We start from the raw sequence: 23,009 nt of genomic DNA, 5'->3' as shown, positions 1-23,009 counted from the left end.
TCCATCAGTGAAAGAAGTCAGTACAGGAACTCTAGGCAGGGACCTAGAGGCAGAAACTGAAGCAGAGGCCATGGAGGACCACCGCTTACTGGCTTGCTCCTTGTGGTTTGTTCAACCTGATTTCTTATACAGCAGTTGAGGGATGGAACTGCCCACACTGAGTTGGGCTTTTCTATTTGAATCATTAATCAAGAAAATGCCAAACAGCATTTATGATGCCTATAGTCTAGTTATTTTTATTATGCAATCAATTATTTTTCCAAGCCCAATCACAGTTTACCCTCCTTCCTCCTCTCCTACCTATCCTTTCCCCAACCTCTCCACTTCTTCTCCCCATCCATTCTTTCTCCTTTTTCTTCAGAGAAGTACATGCCTCCCACGTATGTCAGCCATGGCATAACAAGTTGCGGTAAGTCTAGATACCCCCTCTCCTATTAAGCCTGGACAAGGCAACCTAGTAGGAGGAAAGGTTCCCAAAACAGCTAACAGACTCAGAGACAGCCCCTGCTCCCACAAGAAGACCAAGCTACACTAAACATATGTGCAGAGGGCGTAGGTCAGTCTCATGTAGACTCCATGGTTGTTGGTTCAGACTCTGTGGACCCCTATGAGCCCAGGTTAGTTGATTCTGTGGCTTTGTGATGTCCTTGACCCCTGTGGCTCCTAACAATCTTTCCTCCACTTCTTTGCATGATTCTCTGAGATCCTCCTAATGTTTGGCTATGGGTCTCAGCATCTGCCTCCATCAGCTGCTGGATAAAGCCTCTCTGATGACAGTTGGGCTAGGCACCAACTTATGAGCATAGCAGAATATCATTAAAAATCATTTCACTGGCTTCTTTTTTTCTTTTTTAGTAGTTATGTTTTGTTTTACCCTCTCATCCTGGCATTCAGCCAGTGTCAGGGGTGCCCACCCCCCCCTTATAGTATGGGTCTCAAGCTCAACCAGTCATTGGTTGGCCATTCCCATAATTACTGTGCCAGCATATCTTCTAGGCATAGCTAATTGTAGATCAGAGGTTATGTACTTGGATTGGGGTCCATTACAGTCCCTCCTCCGGAAGTCTTGTCTGGTTGCAGGAGATGGCTAGTTCAAGTTCCATATCCCCTAGTGCCAGGAGCCTACAGGCTAATCTTATGGAGGGACATTTCCCAACGGAAAGTCCCTCTTCCCAACTGACTCCATTTTGTGTCAGTTGAAAAAGAAAGGAAGAAAGGAAGGAGGGAGGGAGGGAAGGAGGGAGGGAGGGAGAGAGGGAGGGAGGGAGAAAGAAAGAAAGAAAGAAAGAAAGAAAGAAAGAAAACCAGGCCAGTGGGACTTCTTTTGCACAGGCAGAAAGCACGTAACAGTAGGATTAAAATCCCATTTCTCTGTGTCATTACTGAGCTTCTTACAATAACTGGTGTAGTCTTAGTGCTTAGTAGTTGGTCAAGTAGAAAGGTGTAACTGCTTCAGCATTGTGACTTACACTCTTCAAGCACCAGACTAATCCCTTCGGTGTGACAGTGAGTCTCAGTGCCAGTCTGTGCCCATAAAGGATCACAACTGTAGTAACATCCTACAATCCAATACTGGCGTTAGACCAACATTAAGGATGCTTTTAGCTTTCAGAATCTGATAGAATCTTCCCTTGTTCATAGATGATCTTAAAGATTAAAAGCCACTACATAAATGGTTAAACATTTGAGCCTATTCGTCCAAAGCCCTTGCTTTCACCCAGCAATGCAGAGCAGAGAGGTACACGAAAACTCTTCTAACTAAAACCTCCAATTTTAAAGAAAAATGTATTATATGCATTGTGGGTGATATGGAGGAAGATGACCACTGGGAAAAGTCCTATTTGGGGTTCACATGCAAGCAAAGCTTTACCCCAAGCCCTTACCAGGAGGATCAACCCCTGAGTGCTGCCAGTATTGCATGGCACAGTGCCACTCCCTGGAGTGTCAACCGTCTACCTCTGGTCATAACTCAGGAAAGCTTACCCTTCCTCTTCCAGTAACCAGCTGTCAGGAGCTCCTCTGCCAGTTGTGGCCTTTAGAAGCCCTTCCCCTGTCTACATGGGATTTTCACTGGCTGGCTCTTGTGCAGGATTTGGGTGTATAATCACAGTTGCTATGAGTCTGTGAGGGCAATGGCTCTGTCATATCAAGAAAACAGTTTTATAGCAATTCTCTGCTACCTCTGGCTCTACACTCATCCCAAACATCTTCCTCGATGATCTATGAGCCTTGCAGGGAGAGAATCCAATGGAGATGTGCTATTTAACACTCTCCTCTGAGACTGAAGCATTCTCTCCTGCAGGGAAGCTCTTTAAGAAGGAAGGTAAACAACAAAATAGCTCTAGGAAGTCCTAAAAACTGGCCAATTCCATTAGGCCCCTTCTTCCCAAGAGCAGACAAACCAAGCTGCAGAGAAAACTGAGACTAGACCAGCTGTCCGGAAGAAGCACAGTCAGCTAAGCTTCCTGGAAGAGGTTTAGACCAACAGAGCCACTTAGAAAGGGCACTCTACAGCCTCTGAGCTGCCTAGAAAACCATGCAGTGTGCTCCAGGGTCCCAGCTTTTGTGAACTGGTCACCCGTGCTAGGGTGGGCTTTTGCGACAAGCTGTCTTTGAATCATTTCTGCTCCTGTAAGTACCCATCACCCATCAATTTAATGTCTGTCTCATTTCCCACATTTTCATTATGTCTGCTAGTGCTGATGTGTTTAGGCACAGGATATAGATTTAGAGACTGACAAATGAGAGTCATACTTGACTCAGTTTCCCACAGATCTGCAAGAATGCAGGAGCAACCGTGAAACCCATGCCTCACCAAAACTCTCAGTGTCCCCATTCATTAAGCACCAACAAAAGACCTAGAAAAGGTTCAAAGGTCGCACAGTGGTGGTTTGAAAGAAATGGTTCCATAGGCAGGGGCACTACACTAAGAGGTGTAGCTTTGCAGGAGTAGGTGTGTAAGGGGGGGCTTTGAGGTCCCAGATACTCAGCAGCCAGGCTTAGATGTCTCCCTTGCTCTTTTTGCTGCCTGCTGACCTGGATGGAGAACTCTCAGTCTGCTCTCCAGCAGCATGTCTGCCTGCACGGTACCATGCATCCTGCCAATGACAATGGACTAAACCTCTAGAATTCTAAGCTAGCCTCAATTAATCTTTCTTTTTCTAACAGTTGCTGTGGTAACGGTGTCTCTTCACAGCAACAGAAACCCTAACTAAGACACATGCTAAGTACAAATTCTTGTAATAGGCGTGCTGTTTGTCATGTAAAGGAGCCTAACTGTCATGGGTCATAAGTTTGTATGAAACGTGGATGACATGAATGGAAAACTACTACACTTCCCCTTGAGTGTCTCATGGTTTCTTTCTGCCACCTTTCAGATCCTGGGAGCTTTGATCAGATGTGCATATTCAAAGTGTAGCACTATCCTCAATTAAAGCTTCCCTATTTACAACAGTTCTAGGCAGACCCATGGCATAGATTGGCAATGGAAGACATGTCATGCTGTCTATGAGTCTTCAGTTCTTCACCAGTCTCCCGAATGTTGGACATGTCCGTCCACCTTCCAACCGCTTCTGCAGGAAAGAATCTTTAAGCAAGCAGCAAGTCTGGCCTGTCTCTTCTAGTCCTCCCTCAGCTGACAGAGCAGACCAGCATGACTGACATCACTCCAGTGCTCAGTACATCACCCAACTGTGCTGGGTGCTCCCCACAGGCTTCAGAATTCACTCTTCCCCCTTCCTCCACCGAGACAATACACTACACTCCCCATGACCTGGAGATTCCCTTCTAGTTTCATGATGCAAGCTTTTGATTTTTCTCAAGGCTCTAATCTAGGTATTTTCTGATCAGATTTCTCAACCATAAACTACAAACACCATCAAGTGGCAGGTGAATGAATTAAACTGGTGTCTCTCATCTAACAGAATGATATGCATACTGTCCTTGTGATGATTTATAGAGCTGCTCGATCACTTTCTATGCGTTTAGACAGGGAAGACTGCCAGGATCTTCTAGCAGACTTCGATCAGGGCATGGGGTGTGTGTGTGTGTGTGTGTGTGTGTGTGTGTGTGTGTGTGTGTGTATCTGTGTGAGGGCATCTTATGTTTTTTAAACTGTTACTTTATTTTGAGCCATGGCCTTTCTGTATGTCCCTGGCTCGTCTGGGACTCACTATGTAGATATTACTGGCCTCAAACTAGCTGAGATCTACCTGCCTCTGCCCTCCAGGACTCTGTTGTTTCTTTACTTCCATGGGGATGGAAAACACATGTACATCACTGCTCCCATGTGAAGGCTAATTCTCCCCTTCCACCATGCATGTCACCGGGATTAAATTTAGGACATCTTAATGACAATGCCTTATTCTCCGAGCCATCTTACCCACCCCAGTCCATGCCCCTGTTACAGATAAGTCTGTTAGACTCCCTCCTCAATACCACCTAGACAGCCACGGTCAGTTTGACTGCTACAGATCTCTAGTTACAGAAGCAACGCCATCAGGCTGTGTCTTTGTAGTTTTCCAAACCCCGGGGAAACATGCTTCAGTTCCCAGTACCCTGACCATTACACTTCGTACTTACTAAACAAACGCCTTCCAAATCTGGATGGAAATCTAGCTGCTGATTCTGAATGGAAATATGGTTCTCCATTCAGACTCTGCAATGCATTATGCAATAATTACTATGCATTTTCTAAGGCAATTTTACGACTACCTTTAAATATTAAAATAAGCCTTTCAAATGATTAGGGGTTACAAAGGGCTCTCCCAATGGAGTACTGCTAGAATTTTCAGGAATTTGAAATAGTGCTACATACCTGATTCTTCAAGGGCACCAAGTCTACTTTGTATGGGGTGCCATCTTTGATCACCAGCCGTCTCTCTTCATCTCCAGTAGCCACAGGGTCTTCTTCATTATCAGACAGTATTTGAAATCTAACGGCCACATCACCAAACATCCCGGCAAGGCGGGTAATGTTAATCTGGAGGGACCTGCTGAGGTTCTGCCCAACCAGTACTGACTGTCGATCTGAGTACAAGGCAAACATGCCATGTGGGTCATCATTGGCAGACACGGAGAACCACGTGGTGCACTTTTCCAGGTCCAATTCTGCACCGCCCTCCACAGAAACCAGCTGCACGGCATATTCTTCCTGTATCTCAGGGATATCGTCTGGCAGCAGTAGGACATCAAAGCTTGCTTCACTCTCTCCATCAGCGATGGGGAAAAAGCCACTGGTAGAAAGAAAGTCTCCAGTGACATCGAACTCGCTGCTCAGCTCCCAGTGCACCTGGGATGAAGAGAGGACAATCAGAGGTTACACAGCTCAGCGTGTGGAGCAGGAAACCTCCCAGGTACATTTCCTCTGTGTCATGCAAAAAAGACATGCAAACTACATGTTACATTTAGACAAACTGGGAACTATATACTAATTCGGAAAGTACATTAGTTCCTTTCAAAGAGAATCTGAAGGACAGAGTGTTTGTTAATCTTATTATTAAGATTATTATTATATAATCTTCTAAAAAAAGACCACGCTTTGAAAAGATAAAGAGAATCAAGTAAACTCTAAGTGCCAGTTCCACACAGACATCATTTTGTGAATGATGGACAATATTTCAAAGCCAAAAATCAGTATATGATGTATCCTAAATCATCCCTGGACATACACCTGGAGACCTGCATACCATACTGGAGAGATTCTTCTATATCCGTGTTTATTACTGCCTCATTCGCTACAAGGAATTGGACCATTAACAGATGAATGGAAAATGAAATTCTGGTGTGTGTGTGTGTGTGTGTGTGTGTGTGTATATATATATATATATACATATACTATTAAGCTTTAGAGAAAAAAGTTGAACTTCTGCACGAGAACTGGTGAACTTAGAATGTATAATATCAAGCAAATCTTTATATACAGAAGCTCAGGAAGAAAAAACACACGCTTTCTCTCATACGTGGAACCTAGCCAATAATACATGCATATATGTAAACAAATGTACACATGGCTATAGTACAACATGAAGGAAAACAAGAAATGCTAGTTATTGGGGTGAGGAAGGACTGAGTACAGGTCGTGGTTGCTAATTATGAAAGAAGGCAAAAAGTCAATTGTTCTTCTGACGTGAACTTTTGTTCTTGTTTGTTTTGGTGATGGGTAAGCACACAAAATATAGCTGATACTGAAACTATAACATTGAGCTTGATGCTCCACGGCTTCTATTCTGAACACCCACTTTAACTGTAGTTATACAGACTTTGGGTTAGGTTAGTTTTGGCATGGGATGTTTTTATTTGGATTGCAAGTTTAACAGTAAAGTTTCTAAAAGCTTTCGAAGTAAGTATATAACTCATTATTGTTGTTGCTTTTTAAATAAATATTTTTAAAATAATAATAATTAATCATTACTTCACAAGTGCTGTGACCAGATCACAACTTTTAAACGAAAACAAACGAACAAACGTAGCTCATCTTCAGCACAGAGGAGAGATGATCTGTTTACGGGAATTTCACAAACTGCGAAACGTGGCCTTAGAACAAATAGATCCCCTTATCTATTATAGCCACGCCATCAGAGCTCCCACAGGCACGCCATCAGCGCTCCCACAGCCACGCCATCAGCGCTCCCACAGCCACGCCATCAGCGCTCCCACAGCCACGCCATCAGCACTCCCACAGACACGCCATCGGAGCTCCCACAGCCACGCCATTAGAGCTCCCACAGACACGCCATCGGAGCTCCCACAGACACGCCATCGGAGCTCCCAGGCGCACAGATGCAGGCTTCACAAACAAACATGGAATGCAGTTCTTTAGAAAATGTTTGCTTACATAGAAATGTTCTCCGAGAAATAAAGCATTGACAAAGATGACAAGCAATTTACAAAAATCACTGTGGGACTTAAGAAAGGGGGCTTCTTGTTAGAGTAAGTGAGAAAATACAAAACACCTCAGCCCTTCATAATAATGAAGCTGATGGCTCTGTTCACTGTACCTAATTTAATTTAGAGAGCACATTCGGGGCTGGTTCTCGCTGCAAACTGCAGAGGCACTTCAACCTCTTAGTTCCTCTGAAAACTCTAGTAATTTCAAGTCAGCAAAGTCTTTAACTAGAACATAAAGTTTCTCTGTTCCCCTAACCACATATGTGAGGCAAGCTGAAACTCACTCAAGAAAATCAAATAAAAAGTAATACCATGATCTCTCCAGAGACACCTTTGGCTCTTGTGACAAGGAAGGAAATGGATGTGGGTCCATCTGATGGCTGCGGCTCTGAATACATTTTCTTAGATAAAGACTCAGGAGCAAAATGAATGACTCCATTGGGATCGCCAAACTTTTGTACCTACCAAACATTAACAGGACGTCAATAGAATATAGGATAATGACAGAATCTAACAGATTAACCCTGGGATAACCAGAAGGAATTCTACACGTACTACTTGAATAAAATCTACCAATCCTTTTGAGGTGAAAAAAAAAAAAAAGTCTTCCTCACTGTACTGACTATTGTCTAGATCCAATCCGTTCCTACTCTCCAAAGAAAGAAGCAATCAGAAAGGGTATCTCATGGAAGTCCAAAGGGTAACTGTTTCAGGCCGGCGTTTTAAGCCACCATATGCTTCCCACATTTAGCCAGGTGGTGTCATTCAGATGCCTTCTATGACATAGAGCAGACAAAAGGCCCCGTGGTGGTCCTTGTTACTTTTGATGCTGAGAATCATGCCCAGGCATTGCGCATGCTCAGCAAGTGTTTTACCACTGAGTAATACTCCCCAGCCCCCATGCTGTTTCATTTTATGCACCAAATGGGCAAGGATATGATGTTAACTTGTCTAAAACACTGTTCTAGATATTGCTGAGAAAGTCTTGTAGATACAATTAACTTTCAAATCATTTGTTTCTAAATAAAACATATTATCTTCAATAATGTGGGTAGATCTCATCCAATCAACTGAAAGACGGAATGATAAAGACGGAAGATTGGAAGCTAGAAGCCATGCTTGAGTTTCCTGTCCCTCCCATGTGGAATAAATACCAAGCCCACTGCATCTCTTCCATGTTTCCCGCCTACTGACCAAAATCATACATTCCTCCCTCCCTCTCCTCTTTCCCTCCTTCCCTTCTTCTCTCCCTTCCCTGTCTGCTCCCTGTCTCTCACCATACATGGTGTACATGCGCATGTGTGCCTGTGCGTATGTGCATGCATGTATGCATGTTTGCAGTGAGCATGTGTGTGCAGGCATGTGTGTGTTTCCCTTCGGTTCTGTTTCTCAGGAAACCACTAACAGATCAGACACCAAACAGGGTTTTCAGAGACAAATCTATCATTTTTCATTGTCCCCAGAGCTCCCCCCCGCTGAACTGTATAACTCATATGGAAGATGTCAGAGTCAGGCCAGAGCCAACACCACATCACTGTGCCAAGTGAGCAGGAACCTCTAGTCCGATCATTAAACATTAAGAATTTTTTTTTACAAGTCTGATGACAAGATACTCTATTTACCACAACACAATAAATAACGCATCTCTAGATGTGTCAAATATTCTCCCACACCAAATTTTCTCTAAAATTATAAAATAAGCAATTTAGCATTCTATTAAAATCTCAACAAAAATTATCAATAATGAAGCTATTGTGTAATTAACTAATATAAAAATGAGAATATTTGACTCATGAAAATTATTAAAATTTTATGTTATTGTTTATTTTGAGACAGGGTCAGTTGTATACCAGGCTGGCTCCAAATTCACTATGTAGCAGAGGCTAACCTTGAATTTCTGATCCTCCTGCCTCCCCTCCTCAGTCCTGGGAATCTATTATAGGTCTAATCCACCACAGCTGGGCTTTGGAAAGCTAGGCTCAAAGCCTGGGTTTCACGCATGCTAGGCGCGCAGCACACCAGCTGAGCCACGTCCCCAGCCAGCCCTTCCGAGGCTCTTGCATTTCTGTTCAGCATTGGCGTGTCTCAAGCCATAGGAACAGCTTATGGTAAAACCATTAGATCCAAACGTTTGCGGCAAAGACACTCAAGACTTACTGTTATCGCGACAGCTTTCGCTCTGGGATCTAACTTAGCATTTTTCAAAGGCATAAGCTGCACTATGAATGTTTCTTCAGCTTCAGTCTCCTCGTGAGGACAAACGGTGACAACGATGGTTCTCACACTGCCGTCTCCCTCCCTGAAAGAGACTGTGCCACTCACAGGATCCTCAATGTCTCCATTCTGTGGCGGTAAGGCTTCTTGAGAATTGGGCCCCATTATCTCCCAGCTCACCTGCAAGGCATGATCAGTTTTAAGCAGGGAATTTGTGCACTATGTGTGCTATTAGAAAAAGCACGCAAAGATGAAACTATTCTAGGACACGCTGGGCTAACATCTGACTTACCTGAGATGAAAATAATATTTTCAAATAAACACTTGAAAATAGTATCTAGTAATTTGTAATAATTTCAGAAAAACAATATTGTATTTTAAGTATTTATATTACAAATGTACGACATTGGTAAAGTTTAAGAGTCCAACATTGTCCAGCATGTGCTTGGATTCTGCCGATCAGAGCATAGTAGCATAGACACCAAAATTGAAATTTCTGACCTGTAAAGTTTTTTTTCTGAAGATACTTAAATTCTCATTATAAAATGAGTGCAAGTGTTCATCCGTTTGATCAGAAACTATTATTCGGATATAAAATACATGCTTTAGGTTTCTATCCTTCTCATTTGTTTTGTTTTCTTATCCTCTGGAGGAAAAGGACCATGCAGTTCCTTTGGCTTATCACGTTCTGCTCTGCAGCATTGGCCACTCCCTCCCGCTGGAAACCACGCCCCTTCTTTCTTGCTTCCCGCGATGCTTACAGGACTCTGCCCTCCTGGTTTCCCTCCTTACTCCCCAGCCTTCCTGTCTCCGATCCCAGCTCTGCAGTCTTCACAGCTCTAGCTCTATCACAGGCTCGGGCTTCAGTCGCTCCTTATACATAAACCCCTGCCATACCTGGTCATCCCTGGCCACCTAACAACGAGCAGACTCAGTCTCAGTCACCCCTCCATGGCCTTGCCCAGCAGGATCTCAAATCAACATATACAAAACAGAATTCTTAAATATTCGCCGCAGCCATGAAACTTTATAAGGCTGGCACCACATTCCAGCTGCTTCTGGTAGTCACCCATGATTTCTCTCTTCTTCCTCTTCCATCTCTGACCCAACAACCTGTCCACATCTTGTCATCTCTGTCCCCATCACTCCTGACTACAGGACAGAAGCCCTAACCACCCTTCCTGCTTGCACACGGCTCCACGGACTTCTTGTCAGCCATAGTTGAGCCATGCAAGTGAAAACAGGGTAGCGCATTCTCTGGTGAAGCCTCCTTAATGCCGTGCTGTCCACACGCGTGATGTCTCAGACCTAAGTCCTGCGTCATCAGTGACCTGTGCACTGTCTGACCCTTTCGTTTAATGCCCAACTACGCGGACTTCTCCTTCCAACAAGTCAGGTTTGCTCCTCTGCAGGATCCTTCATTCCTTTCTCCCAAATCATCACAGACTGGGTAACACAGGTCATTCAGATGGTGTATCCCAACATTACAAGCAGAATTCAACACAATTGTAATTTTAAAAAAAGAAAGGAAAAGAAAAACATCTAGTTTGTGACTATTCAGGTTTATGAGCACTGTGAAAGCAGGGATGACATCATTTCCTGTTAGTCTGACTGATGATTATGACAGTCGTTTATGCACTTCCTCATTTGCTGCTCAGAGTCCCTGAGAACAGATTACTGCTTCTACACTTCTACAGACTTCATCAGGCTCAGGAGCCACTCAGCACTTTACCGTAATTAGCAAATACTACAAATAAATAAACAAACAAACATCTGGGGAATAAGAAGATCCAACGTCATAGATTAAACATCAGAATTACTTTAACATCAGAGAAAGAATGCCCCTACCTGACTCTCCCCCAAGAGTCCTCCAGTCCGCTGCAGCACCAAGTGTAAAAACATCGTGGAGTTGGGGTTAGGAATCAAAATTTTGCTTTGGTTGAGAAATCTTATGACACCGAACTGGGAGTCACTCTTGGTAATTGTGATTTTGCTCACTAGGTGGCGCCCGAGGATTGCTCCATCAGAAGCTCCAGTGAGCAGAATTTCAAACTGTTCCTCAAATTCGCTACATGGCAAGAAGGAGCAATCTGTGAGTCTAAACATATTAAAATGCCTGAAAAATCCAAATAGCTAGACATTTCCCAAATTGGCCATCCATATTCAAGGCACAACAGGCACACACCAGGAGAAGGGTGCTTAGAAAAAAGCAGACTCAACATGAAGCTCTCAGGACCCAGACATCAGACTTTTAAACTGTGGAAGGATACAGAAACTGGACCCAAAGATGCTGCCACATCCTTATCAGGCTGTGTAAGGAGCAGAAGTTAGGGTTTTTTATCTGAGAAAAACACGAGGTATACAACCACAGTGCCGTCTTCTTTCCTGGTACCCCCTACTCACTCTCTCTCTCTCTCTCTCTCTCTCTCTCTCTCTCTCTCAAGTGTTGTCAGCAGGAATGCTCGTCATCAGGCTCAGGTACCCACTGCTTCCTCTATGACCAACCTTGCGCTGCCGTTGACGATGGAGACATTTATAAAGCTTAGGTTCTGCCCATGCTGAAAGTCGACTGTGCTGCCGTGCAGTACGTAACCTCCTGGGACAGCAGAGAAGCCCTGGGACATGAAGTCAGCTGATACGCGGCCATACGTTCCACGGAGCCTCAGCACGGGGATCGTGATCACTCGGGCATCTTCCTCCACTGTAACGGAATGTGCAATTAGCCGGGTTACTAGAGAAAGCAAAGGACGCTTGCACGATAGAGCCAGACTGTAGTAGGGAACTCAAAATACTAGTCCAGTGCTCACGCTCATGGTTTTCACAGTTCATAAGTGAAATTAGTGAAACTTTTAAAAATTAGTGAAAGCTTTGTCCTTTTATCTTTTCATGAAGAATATAGTTTGCCAGATGTTAAGATTTAAAATGACTAATTTTTAAAAATGTAAGCAACCTATGAGCACTCTTTCTCTTCATGCTGTGCACAAATAAGAAACTCTTGCTTGAGACGGTGGGAGATAAACACAGGGTGTCCATAGAGGGGAGGTACTCTGGATCGCCTCTGCACATTCAGCTGAAATATAAACAGTGCATGTAAGGCAGCCTTACGCTATTTCTATCGTGGGGTATCTTTCACATTTATATTGTGTGTGTGTACATATACATATGTGTGTATGCGCTAATGTGCACGTGTGTGTGTGTATGTATGTGTGCGTGCGCTAATGTGCATATGTGTATGTGTATATACACATACATACTTATATTTGCATACATGGCACATGTGTGGTACGCAGAGGTCAGATCCCTTCTTCCTCCAGCTGGGTTTCCAGGTTTGATTTCAGCTTTCAGCAAATGCATTTACCCACTGGGCTATCTTGATATCCCTTGTATGAATATTTTTAAATCTACATATATAAACTATTGTAATTTTGACCAGAGAAAATCGGAAAATACCAATATTCATGTTTGATTTCAATTCCAAAATTCAGATTCAAATTTTAAAAAGTATTTACTAGCAAAAAATCCTCCCCGAAGCAGTAAATTATTGAGAAATGGGTAAATAGAAAAAATCGTATTTATTTCTTAATGCAAACAAGCAACATCACTTTATCAGTAATGGGTTGAAACTCACAAAATAGCTTAAGTAATAAGCCACGGCTTATCCAAAAAGTCCAAAGAAAGCATGCAGGAGGGGGTTCTGTTCAGGGTTCAAGACAGCTAGACAAGGAGTCTGAGGAGAGGCAATGGAGCCCATGAACGATTTGCAAAAATGAGGTAATACATTTATTTTTAAATTATGTATATTTTTTAATTTTTGTTTAGTCAGGGTTCACTGTGTAGCTCTGGCTGTCCTAGAATTTGCTCTGTAGACCAGGCTGGTCTTGGACTCACAGAGATCCGCCTGCCTCTGCCTCCTGAGTGCCAGATTAAAGGCGTGCGCTACCACCCACCTTACTTCTAAATGATATTTACATTCTGCCATTAAACAGAAGCGTATTCTAGAAAGGTAGTCCTCTCTTTCTGCCCAGAAAGGAATGTAACCAAGCATTTTATGTCCTGATAGCACATAAGGGAACTGCAGCCCTGGGCAAGCCTGAGAGAGGGGCTGAAGCATTGACCAGGCCCAGGTCTGATCTGCAGCTACAGCACAGGAGAATGCTCATTTCGATGGTGATATTCACTAGAGAGTAAGTAGACACTAAACTATGATTATATCAAATTAATTTACATAAACATGAAAGTTTTTCTTTTTAAAAAACTAGAATTATTTAATTTTCATTCATGTAAATGTGTCTTTGAATGTGCAAGGCCAGAAGAGGGCATCAGATCCCCTAGAGCTGGAGTTGCTGGCAGTTTTGAGCAGCCAGATGTGGATGTGGGAAACCAAACTCCAGCGTTTTGCGAGAGTGGCGTGTAGTTTGGTTTTTGGGAAGAGAGAAAATTAATTGAAAAGATAGCTCCATAAGACTGGCCTGTAGGTAAACCTGTGGGGTGCTATCTTGATTAATGATACATGTGTGAGGCCCAAGCATGAGTGAGGTCACCCCTGGGCAGGGAGTCCCAGATGGGATAAGAAAGCAAACTGAGAAAGCCAGGAGGATGGCCAGCAGGCAGTGTCCCCCACGGCTTCGGGATCAGCTCCCCATTCCAGGTTCCTGCGTTGAGTTCCCTCCCTGACTCCTGGATGATGGACTACAGCCAGAAGATGCCGTAAACCCTTTCCTCCTCATGCTGCTCTGGCCAGGGGGCTTTATCTTGGCAATAGAAATCCAGCTAGGACAGGCATCAAGCAGCCTTAACCACTGAGTCATCTTTCTAGCCCCTTAACGATGCTATAAACAGACATATTTGAATCATCCTTGAAGTTTAAACATCAATTATTCTCCTAGCAAAATACAGAGATGCAAGACTCCCTAAAAGTAACTGAAAATAATTTTTAATGTAGGGATATTTTGTGATCAGACAAAAGAGTGCATATAAAAACTCAGAGAGAATGCTGTGATCATTAGGACCAGCCGAGTAAGCTCACCTGAGATGGCCGTGTACTTCGGGTCAAATTCAATGACGCCCTCCACATTATCATTTTCCATGATTATGATCTGAACAATGGAGACGTTTCCAATTACAGGAGGCTGATCTAGCTGAAGTCCAGTCTCTTGGATGGTAAAATCATAGCTTCTTCCAGAGTCATAGGAAACAAAATGAAAACATAACAAGATAACAAGCATGCGCATGTGTAGCATGAATATAGCGGTCTTTCTAGCTCCTATACCTAGTGCAGTACTGCACAGTGAAATCACGGCCTTAAGCATGCTAGGCAAATGCTCTACCCCAGAGCTGGAACAAACTTAAGCTGTCTGGTGTGAAGCAAGGTTTTTATGTGGCTCCCAAGTATCGACACTTGCATAAAATAAAGGCTAGTATAAAACTACAAGTTTGGGCAAAATAAAAATAATAAGGCTACAAGGCAATGCAATTAATTATAATCAATATCTTCCAATCCAGTCCTCAGCTTATTTGAATAACAACAACCTATTTGTGCAAAATACTCAGACTGATGTCACTCCCATCAACGAACTTAGACTTCCAGGTCCTTATGGCATTTCAATTCCTCAAGTGAAAGAATTTTTTAAAAAATGCATGACAGTTCCAATCCTTCCTTTAATTCCCAAATTCTTAGGTGGTGCTCATAGGTTCATCTTATACTGAAATATTGAGATCTGCTAAATACGATCGCCAGCGAAGCGAACATAGAGCAGCACACGCTGAAACACTAAATGGGAGGAGTAACTGCGCTCCTCGGCACCAGATCTGCCATGGACCGCCTGGATAACAGAAGTCCCACCAAAGCACCAGTTCTCTACCGAGAGGCAGTACAGGAAGTGCACTGTATTCTACTGCCCCCTTCGTGTCAAAGGAAGCCTAGTAATTATCGGCAAGCAAAGACTGTTCCCCACAATTCACGTGAAAATTTATCTCTGAAAGAGTAGTCAAGATAGCAAAATCTCTAAGTCCTAGCTAATCAAAGTCGCAAACACAATGGCCCAGGTGGGGAGCTGCTCTTTCCACACTGCCTTCAGGGAAGCAAGACTGAGCAAGGGAAGGGACTGTATTCCCACTGCCAGACACTGAATCATTTCTTGAAGATGGAAGACTTAGCTCTCTAAGGCTAAGAATGCACACTCTGCATATGCTTCTGAGTGAAATACTGAGTTGTGAAAATTTATATGTGCACTGGCTGGTTTGTGTGTCAACCTGACCCAAGCTAGAGTCATCAAAGAAGAAGAAGCATCAGCTGAGGAAATGCCTCCATGAGATCCAGCTGTAAAGTATTTTCTCACTTAGTGATCAATGGGGAGGGCCCAGGCCATGTGAGTGGTGCCATCCCTGGGCTGGTGGTCCTGAATTCTGTAAGAAGGAAGACTGAGCAAGTCATGAGGAGCAAGCCCTCCATGGCACCTGTCCTGACTTCCTTCAATGATAAACAGTCATATGGTCATATAAGATAAATAAACCCTCTTCTCCCCAACTTGCCTTTTTGGTCATGGTATTTCGTTGCAGTTACAGGAACTTGAAGACAGTATGTAAACTAATGGATATATATTCTAATCCATAAGAAAACTTCCAGTCTTCTCTGAATTCATGCATTGTTCTAGGAAAAGGTCCCCTCCTGGGCCCTTTGTAGACTGAATAGGGATGACTGAGTCAACCAGAGCAGTTCACTGTGTTAGTCATGTCTCCTATACTCTGTCAATCAAGCCAGCTCCGGAGAAGACATAAGCCTCAATATGATGAATTTTGATTCTTTATTGAAAACATGCTGCACAAGTTTTGTCAACTACCATTCGATTTTTTTTTTTTCCAGTTTAAACTGCTATTGGGCAAGGATCGATCTCATTGACCCACTGGGAAGGCAGCAGAGACTTTGGTATACCAAGGACATCTGCTTCCCACTCCACTCGTTCAGGGGTCCAGAAGGGCCACCCCAGATGAGTGCTGCCCTGGAAAACAGCTGGGCTAACGCCACAGGAGCTGAGATGCCACAGCAATTCCCTGGTTTTGCCGGACGAAGGCACAGAACAGGAACATGCTCTCTCAGCATGGAGGTAGGCGAGTAAAGTTCAGAAAATTAGGAAAGTTGCAGTCTGTCTTAATTTCTCTGTTCAGTCCTGGCCCAATGTCTTCCCCCCTTGCTTTCTCCTCACGCCCCCATTTCCTTTCCTTTACCTTCCCTGGAGGTCCACTTTTGTAAGGGCAAGAGCAAACTCCTCCGGGCCTTCAGGAAGGTCGTCGTCAAGGATTTCAACATGCAGACTTTTCGCCGTCTCTCTGGCTTCGAAGAGGAGCTCCCCTGATGCGGGAACGAAGTCCCAGCCTGCCTTGGCCGTGTGGCTATCAGTCTCATGCCAGACTCGCACGCGTCCGAAAGAGCCACCGGAGCGGACAACTGTGACATTTACCTGGAAGAAAATCGCTTACCTGTTTAATTTGAGTGTTTAATCCACTGAACAAATCATCTCTAATTAAAGATTCTTTTTGCCGGGCGACGGTGGCGCACGCCTTTAATCCCAGCACTCGGGAGGCAGAGGCAGGCGGATCTCTGTGAGTTCGAGACCAGCCTGGTCTACAGAGCTAATTCCAGGACAGGCTCCAAAGCCACAGAGAAACCCTGTCTCGAAAAAGCAAAAAAAAAAAAAAAAAAAAAGATTCTTTTTACTGGGATTATGCTGGAATTAAATTTAACTCTATACAATTATAGAAATTACATGTGATAATAATGATACCAGAAAGAAATTAATCCATTGAGGGAAAGCTTTAGAAAAGAAACATCAAAAGCATTTTGATGTCTGCTCAGCACACTACAAACAAAAGGAGCAGTAAGAGCTGAAGCTGCCCGCGCCATACCCTCTGCGCTGCTTCTGAGACTCGAAGCTGCTCGTGTGAAAATGAGAACCGGCCATAAGGGTCATCACTGGCCACCATGGTGACACTGGCGGTGACGCTGGATTCACTCAGTGCCCCACCCTCACTGACTCCAGTCAGCTGAAACTCATAGGAACACTTCTCCTCAGGGATGTCGTCATTCAGAGCCTGGGGAAGTTACAAAAACCAAAAAAGGCATAATGTAAGGAAGTGTCCTATCCACAGAAACAGCCACGGACTCTGTAACCTCCCTCCGATTCTACACATACACACACACTCATGCACACACACAAACACACACACACACTCATGCACACACACACATGCACACCCATACGCACGCGGGCTAACAGATGGCAGTCACACTGGTACCTGAATGACTACGGTAGCCTCAGACTGTCCGTCCTGCATTGTCAGCTGTCCTGACGTTTCAGCAAACTCCCCCACGGAAGGAGGAACTAGCCTCCAGTACACCGTGATCTCCCGTGAGACCCCTGGGCCACGAACAAGGCTACAATACATGGATATACATTTAGTACATTTTTAACTCATGGTATTCCCTAAATATTTTCTGTGCCTTTCAACCAATTTTCACTTATCTCAAGAATACCATGCTTTTAAATAACCTTGCCAATCAATTGGTTTTTTTTTTTTTTTTTTTTGGTTTTTCGAGTCAGGGTTTCTCTGTGGTTTTGGAGCCTGTCCTGGAACTAGCTCTGTAGACCAGGCTGGTCTCGAACTCACAGAGATCCGCCTGCCTCTGCCTCCCGAGTGCTGGGATTAAAGGCGTGCGCCACCACTGCCCGGCTTTGCCAATCAATTGTAAACCAGGCAAAAGTCTTTGAATTCCAAGGGAGAAATGTTATAATCCCTAAACTAGCATATGTCTACATTGACAAAAATGAACACTAAACCTGAAGGTTTAAAGGAACAAAATTCAGCATTTATGAATTTTATTTCACATCCACATCGACTAGGAGAAGAAGCCTAACAGGTCCTCTGAAGAACAGAAACGCCTGAGCAGCCGCATGGAAAGGAGGAAGTCCAGACCAGGTATGGACTTCAGACAGCAGCATAAGAAAATCTCCAGCCCAGCCCAGCTACTGCACTGGTAACTACTGTTGGTTCCTCGGAAGAAAATGTGGGAGCCGAGGCTGCCCCAGTCACACTGACGCAGTTGTGAGGTGGGCTTAGAAGCAGGCGCTCTTAAGCCTTTTGCTGGAAGTGACTTTCTGTTAGTTTATTAGCTGGAAATGCAACCAAATCTTTTACGTAGACCTGTTGGCTAATCATCTTTTTCAAAGTGGAAAATTTTAGTAACTCCCCTCATTTTTTGTGTGAGCATAAAATTGTTGTGAAATTAGTGAACTATTTTTTAATATTGTTTTCATTTATTTTACACGCCAACCACAATTTCCCTTCCCCCACCTCCCATCTACCAACCCCCCACTACTCCTCCTTGGCCTCCTTTCCGAAAGGGCAGGCCTTCCACGGGTTGACCAGAATGAACTAGCAGGTTAATGATGCTATGTGCGGAATTTCTAGGTTTTCCATCCACAAAACTTTTCCACTTACAATCGTTAACTTTTTAATGTTTAATATCTGTATACAACATAGGTTATATCTTGGTATTGTCAAACTAATTCATACCCTTAGAACTTGCTGGCAGGAGAAGACTGCACCTTGGTGCTCTTCCTGATTAAGAAAGAAGGGTTTTAAAACTTGTAGCTATGTTATGCTATATTGAAAACTTAAGTTTACATTTTTTTTTTGCTTAAGTCAGTTTTTGCTGCTAAATTCATCAAATGTTTTTCTCTGTAACAATTACTTAAATTAGCTTATCTTCTTTTTACCTCAAGAATACATGAAGCAAACCTTTTGATCAATAAATCTATATGTTTACTCCTGAAATAAATGCAATTTTGCTTTGATTTACCATACCTTTCTACATTTGGGAATTTTTGGATGCAGGATCTCACTATGCAGCCCTATGTGCCCTGGACTTGGCTATGTAGACCAGGCTGGCCTCAGATCACAGGCAGCTGCCAAGAATTGGGATAAAAGCTCTATACTGTGTAGTGCATACGGAGGGGAGGGAGTGACTCAGCGTGGATGCGGTGCCCGATGGGGCTGCTGATTTTATCCCCGTGGGTGCTCCTGGCTGTGGGCTGTGCAGTTCATCCCTAAAAGAACAAGACTACTTGTGTTCTAGCTACAAGACAGCTTGGGAAGAGATTTTAATTTTGGCCTGAGGGTTGTTCTATTCTCCACACAATGCTTACCAGGACATAATGTGGTAATGAGTATTATGCGTGCTTGAGAATGGTGATCAAGGCAGTGTTCTTAATCTTCCTAATGATGTGACCTTTAACACAGTTCTTCATGTGTGGTGAACTCCCAACAATAAAATAATTTTGTTGCTACTTCATAACTGTAATTTTGCTACTGTTTTGAATTGTAATGTAAATATCTGTTATGTGGGCTGAGAACCCCTGCTCTAGGCTAATTAAATTAAATAAAGAAAAAGTTCCTAAAATCCTCACCTGATGAAGGCAGTGCCATTATATGTTGCTGAGGGTTCCCCAATCATGACGTGTCTAGATGATGAAGCAATCCCCACTTCTGATGCGCTGTTATCTCCTCGAATGATTATCAATGCACTGCCTAAGTTAGATCATATAGTCCATTTTGATGCAAACATGTAAATACACACACACACACACACACACACACACACACACCAATTAAACTAAGATGGCAATACCAGCAGGTTTACACTGATAGCTACCTTTCACTAGGAGGGTTGAAAGGCACACTGAGGCACTGGAGCATCTGAAGAGTTTCCCATGATCACACTTGCAGAAACAGCCAGCAGACACTTGGCAAAAGCCCCACTCTCTGGATAAGCAAGCTCTCCTCTACCGCATGCCAGAACTGCTCCTACAGTGTTCACCCTACTGCTTTGGCTGTGTGGCCTTGTCAGTGGGATTCTTGAGGGCCCTTTCTTAACTTTTAATTTCCTGACTACTAGTCAAGAAGCTGATGACTTACAATTATTGAAATGTCAATTAAATCATCTAATAATTTGAGAATATATATAACAACTTAACCGTACTTTGATGGGGATTATTTCCAGGAGCACACACTGGAATTTCATAGGAAACAAAACCAAAAACATGAACAGATTGTTGTGCATTTGCATTCCTTGCAATGGCTTAATGAAACCAAGGGTGCTTTGTCATCTGTAAGTATGCTGCAATGGGCCAGACACACATAGGCTTTGTTATGCTGATTCCGGTGTACCCTGCTGCAATGGGCCAGACACACATAGGCTTTGTTATGCTGATTCTGGGTGTACCCTGCTGCAATGGGCCAGACACACATAGGCTTTGTTATGCTGATTCCGGGTGTACCCTGCTGCAACGGGACAGACACACATAGGCTTTGTTATGCTGATTCCGGGTGTGCCCTGCCCCATGGATATATTCCTACTTTGTGCAGAGTCATCCTGTGCAACATCAGCCCTGTCACTCTCATGAGATGTCACTGACCTAGTTTAAAACTTATGCAGGATATGGTGTCTCGATAGGACTATTTCACAGGTTGCCCAATACCATGGACTAAAATGCAGGAAGAGTAACCAACCACCTTAGTGTTATATACACTTCTGAGAACGACCCTGGGCACAGCACCCACTGGCAGTCTCAGAGACTTGTTTAGCATGAGTCTCAATGTTATAAAAGGACCGTAGAACAATCATTTCTATTTTAGAATTTCTCATCCTTTCTGTTGTTATATTACTCATAGCAAAATTAAATAATTAAAGACTTGTCTTTCCTATAAAGATCTAAGAACCAGGATACCTGTTTACGAAAATTTTAAATGGTCAAGTGATTAATTTTAGATAGAAATAGATATAAGCTATAATAATCACACTTCATGTGGTTTTTAAATTATGCACTATATGATTACTATAAATACATAAAATAATAATTCTTGGGGCTAGGCACATGGCTCAGCATTTAAGAGAGTATGTAGCATTCTTACTGAAGACCTGAGTTCAGCTCACAACTCTTGTAGGGCAGCTCATAACTCAAAGTAACAGAGCCCCAGTGAGATCAGTTCTTCTGCCCTGCATACACACTTCACTCCCATGCACATACCCACATGAACACACACACGATTTTCAATTTAAAAATTAATTATTCTTTATTATGATGCAATGAAAATGTTTTTGCTGGTGTAGGAGGTCCTTCTGTCTATGTGTTGCTTTCATTGGTTGCATAAAGAAATTGCCTTGGCCTTTTGATAGGCCAAGATACTACTCATTCAATACTACTACTATTCAATGGCTCACTACTGTTTAATCATTTAGTGCTCATATTTCATTATATTAACAATACTATAATGAACAGCTTTACATTAAAACAAACATAAAATCCCTAAGTATATGATGTTTGATCATATACTGTATAAATTGTAAGTATTCTATCACAATTTTAATTTTATTTTATTTATTTATTTTTATTTTTTTTGATTTTTTTGAGACAGGGTTTCTCTGTGGCTTTTGGAGCCTGTCCTGGAACTAGCTCTGTAGACCAGGCTGGTCTCGAACTCACAGAAATCCGCCTGCCTCTGCCTCCCGAGTGCTGGGATTAAAGGCGTGCGCCACCATCGCACGCCTTTTTAATTTTAAAAACTTTGCCTATAAGACAGATAAATATATACTTACATTAAAGTACACTTTTAAAAATTACAAAACCCAGCACTGCCTATCTTTGTAACTACTGATTTTTTGATACATTTAATTTAGAAAATTATGTGAATTTTTCCTACCTTTGATTGGAGATATTTCTATCTCATCAGTTCCTGTCAGCTCAATGGTGAAGCGCCTGTCCTCCTTCAGTGTGCTGTCTTGAAGGGTACGCAACGCAATGACCTTTTGGTATTCATTCTATAGCATTTAAATTAGAGGAAACAGTTTCAAAAAATAGTAACGAAATCAAATTTTGAATTTTCTCATTAGAAAAATAATATTTATGCACATAAACTGTGTAAGAGCCCATTTTGTCACCTATAATTCGGAATTCTATGCAGGAAGAACTGCAATGTAAAAATTATCTTAACTACAAATTTTATTTTAGTTTCTTGAAAAGAAAAGTGAGAAAAAATTAACACAACTCTTAAGTTTGTTGAAAATTTTCCATCATTGAAAACCCAAACTTGTAGAGCTAACTGTTCCCATCCCAAAGAGACCAAGGCCACAGGGCTGATACACACAAGACACCGTGCCCTGCACTCAAGGGAGAGACCATTCCCTTGCACAGTTCTTGGGATATCTGCTGCCCACAGCCCCTGGCTTCCCCAGTGGTCGGTTGCTGGTGCCTTCCTGGTTGGCAATCCTGCATGAAAGTCACAGCAGGAGACTCTGGAGTCTCTCTGGAAGCCCAGTGCTTCCTTACAGGTCATCATTTATCTGTTTCCACGTACCTCTTGTTTCTTACTGAACATATTCCCGGATATTTTACATTTTCCTGGTAGGAATTTTTATCTTTAACGTTGTCACAAATATACTAACTTTATGTATCAATGATATCCCTACTGGAGAGCACATAGCTCTTCTTTTTTATATTCTGTTTGTCTCTCTTTAACTCTCATTTGAGGCTTGCCTTCCAGAGCCGCCCCCGCCTGCCACTTTGTTAGATGACTCTCCACCTCTTAAGTTGCCCTGTGGTACCTCATGCTGCTGGAGCCATCTGTGTTTCCCTCTGTGTTTCCCTCTGTGGAGTCCATTTATCCTTTGATTATTACGGAGGCTCCACTGTTTGCATGGGCGCATTCATGTTCATCTAACTGCTAGCTTACTTACTACTTTAATAAATACCACCACAGCTATTCTTGCACACCCTTATCTGTGCATTCAGATGTTTCTCTGAGGTGCCCCAGACACTGTCCATCCTTAGACAGTAAGTTTGTCTGTTCTCCAA

General features: G+C 43.0%; 1 protein-coding gene across 1 annotated transcript in view; it reads right to left on the bottom strand.

The window, feature by feature from the left end:
- Positions 1 to 23,009, bottom strand: part of Adgrv1 (adhesion G protein-coupled receptor V1) — a 546,438-nt gene that overhangs the window by 353,819 nt on the left and 169,610 nt on the right. Inside the window, exons 60-70 of the mRNA XM_041663490.1 lie at positions 21,859 to 21,976; positions 19,566 to 19,686; positions 17,395 to 17,533; positions 17,005 to 17,190; positions 16,327 to 16,559; positions 14,129 to 14,277; positions 11,608 to 11,803; positions 10,951 to 11,170; positions 9,046 to 9,282; positions 7,200 to 7,349; positions 4,817 to 5,290 (exon numbers count right to left, since the gene is read on the bottom strand). Of these exons, the coding sequence (XP_041519424.1) occupies positions 4,817 to 5,290; positions 7,200 to 7,349; positions 9,046 to 9,282; positions 10,951 to 11,170; positions 11,608 to 11,803; positions 14,129 to 14,277; positions 16,327 to 16,559; positions 17,005 to 17,190; positions 17,395 to 17,533; positions 19,566 to 19,686; positions 21,859 to 21,976 (2,223 nt within the window). The remainder of the gene's footprint in view (positions 1 to 4,816; positions 5,291 to 7,199; positions 7,350 to 9,045; positions 9,283 to 10,950; positions 11,171 to 11,607; positions 11,804 to 14,128; positions 14,278 to 16,326; positions 16,560 to 17,004; positions 17,191 to 17,394; positions 17,534 to 19,565; positions 19,687 to 21,858; positions 21,977 to 23,009) is intronic.

Source organism: Microtus oregoni, unplaced genomic scaffold (genome assembly GCF_018167655.1).
Source record: "Microtus oregoni isolate MIOR12 unplaced genomic scaffold, Mior012 000014F_ref0000157, whole genome shotgun sequence".
Lineage (NCBI taxonomy): Eukaryota > Metazoa > Chordata > Mammalia > Rodentia > Cricetidae > Microtus > Microtus oregoni.
The sequence above is the reverse complement of the archived record's forward strand: the minus strand, read 5'-3'. Positions and strand labels throughout refer to the sequence as shown.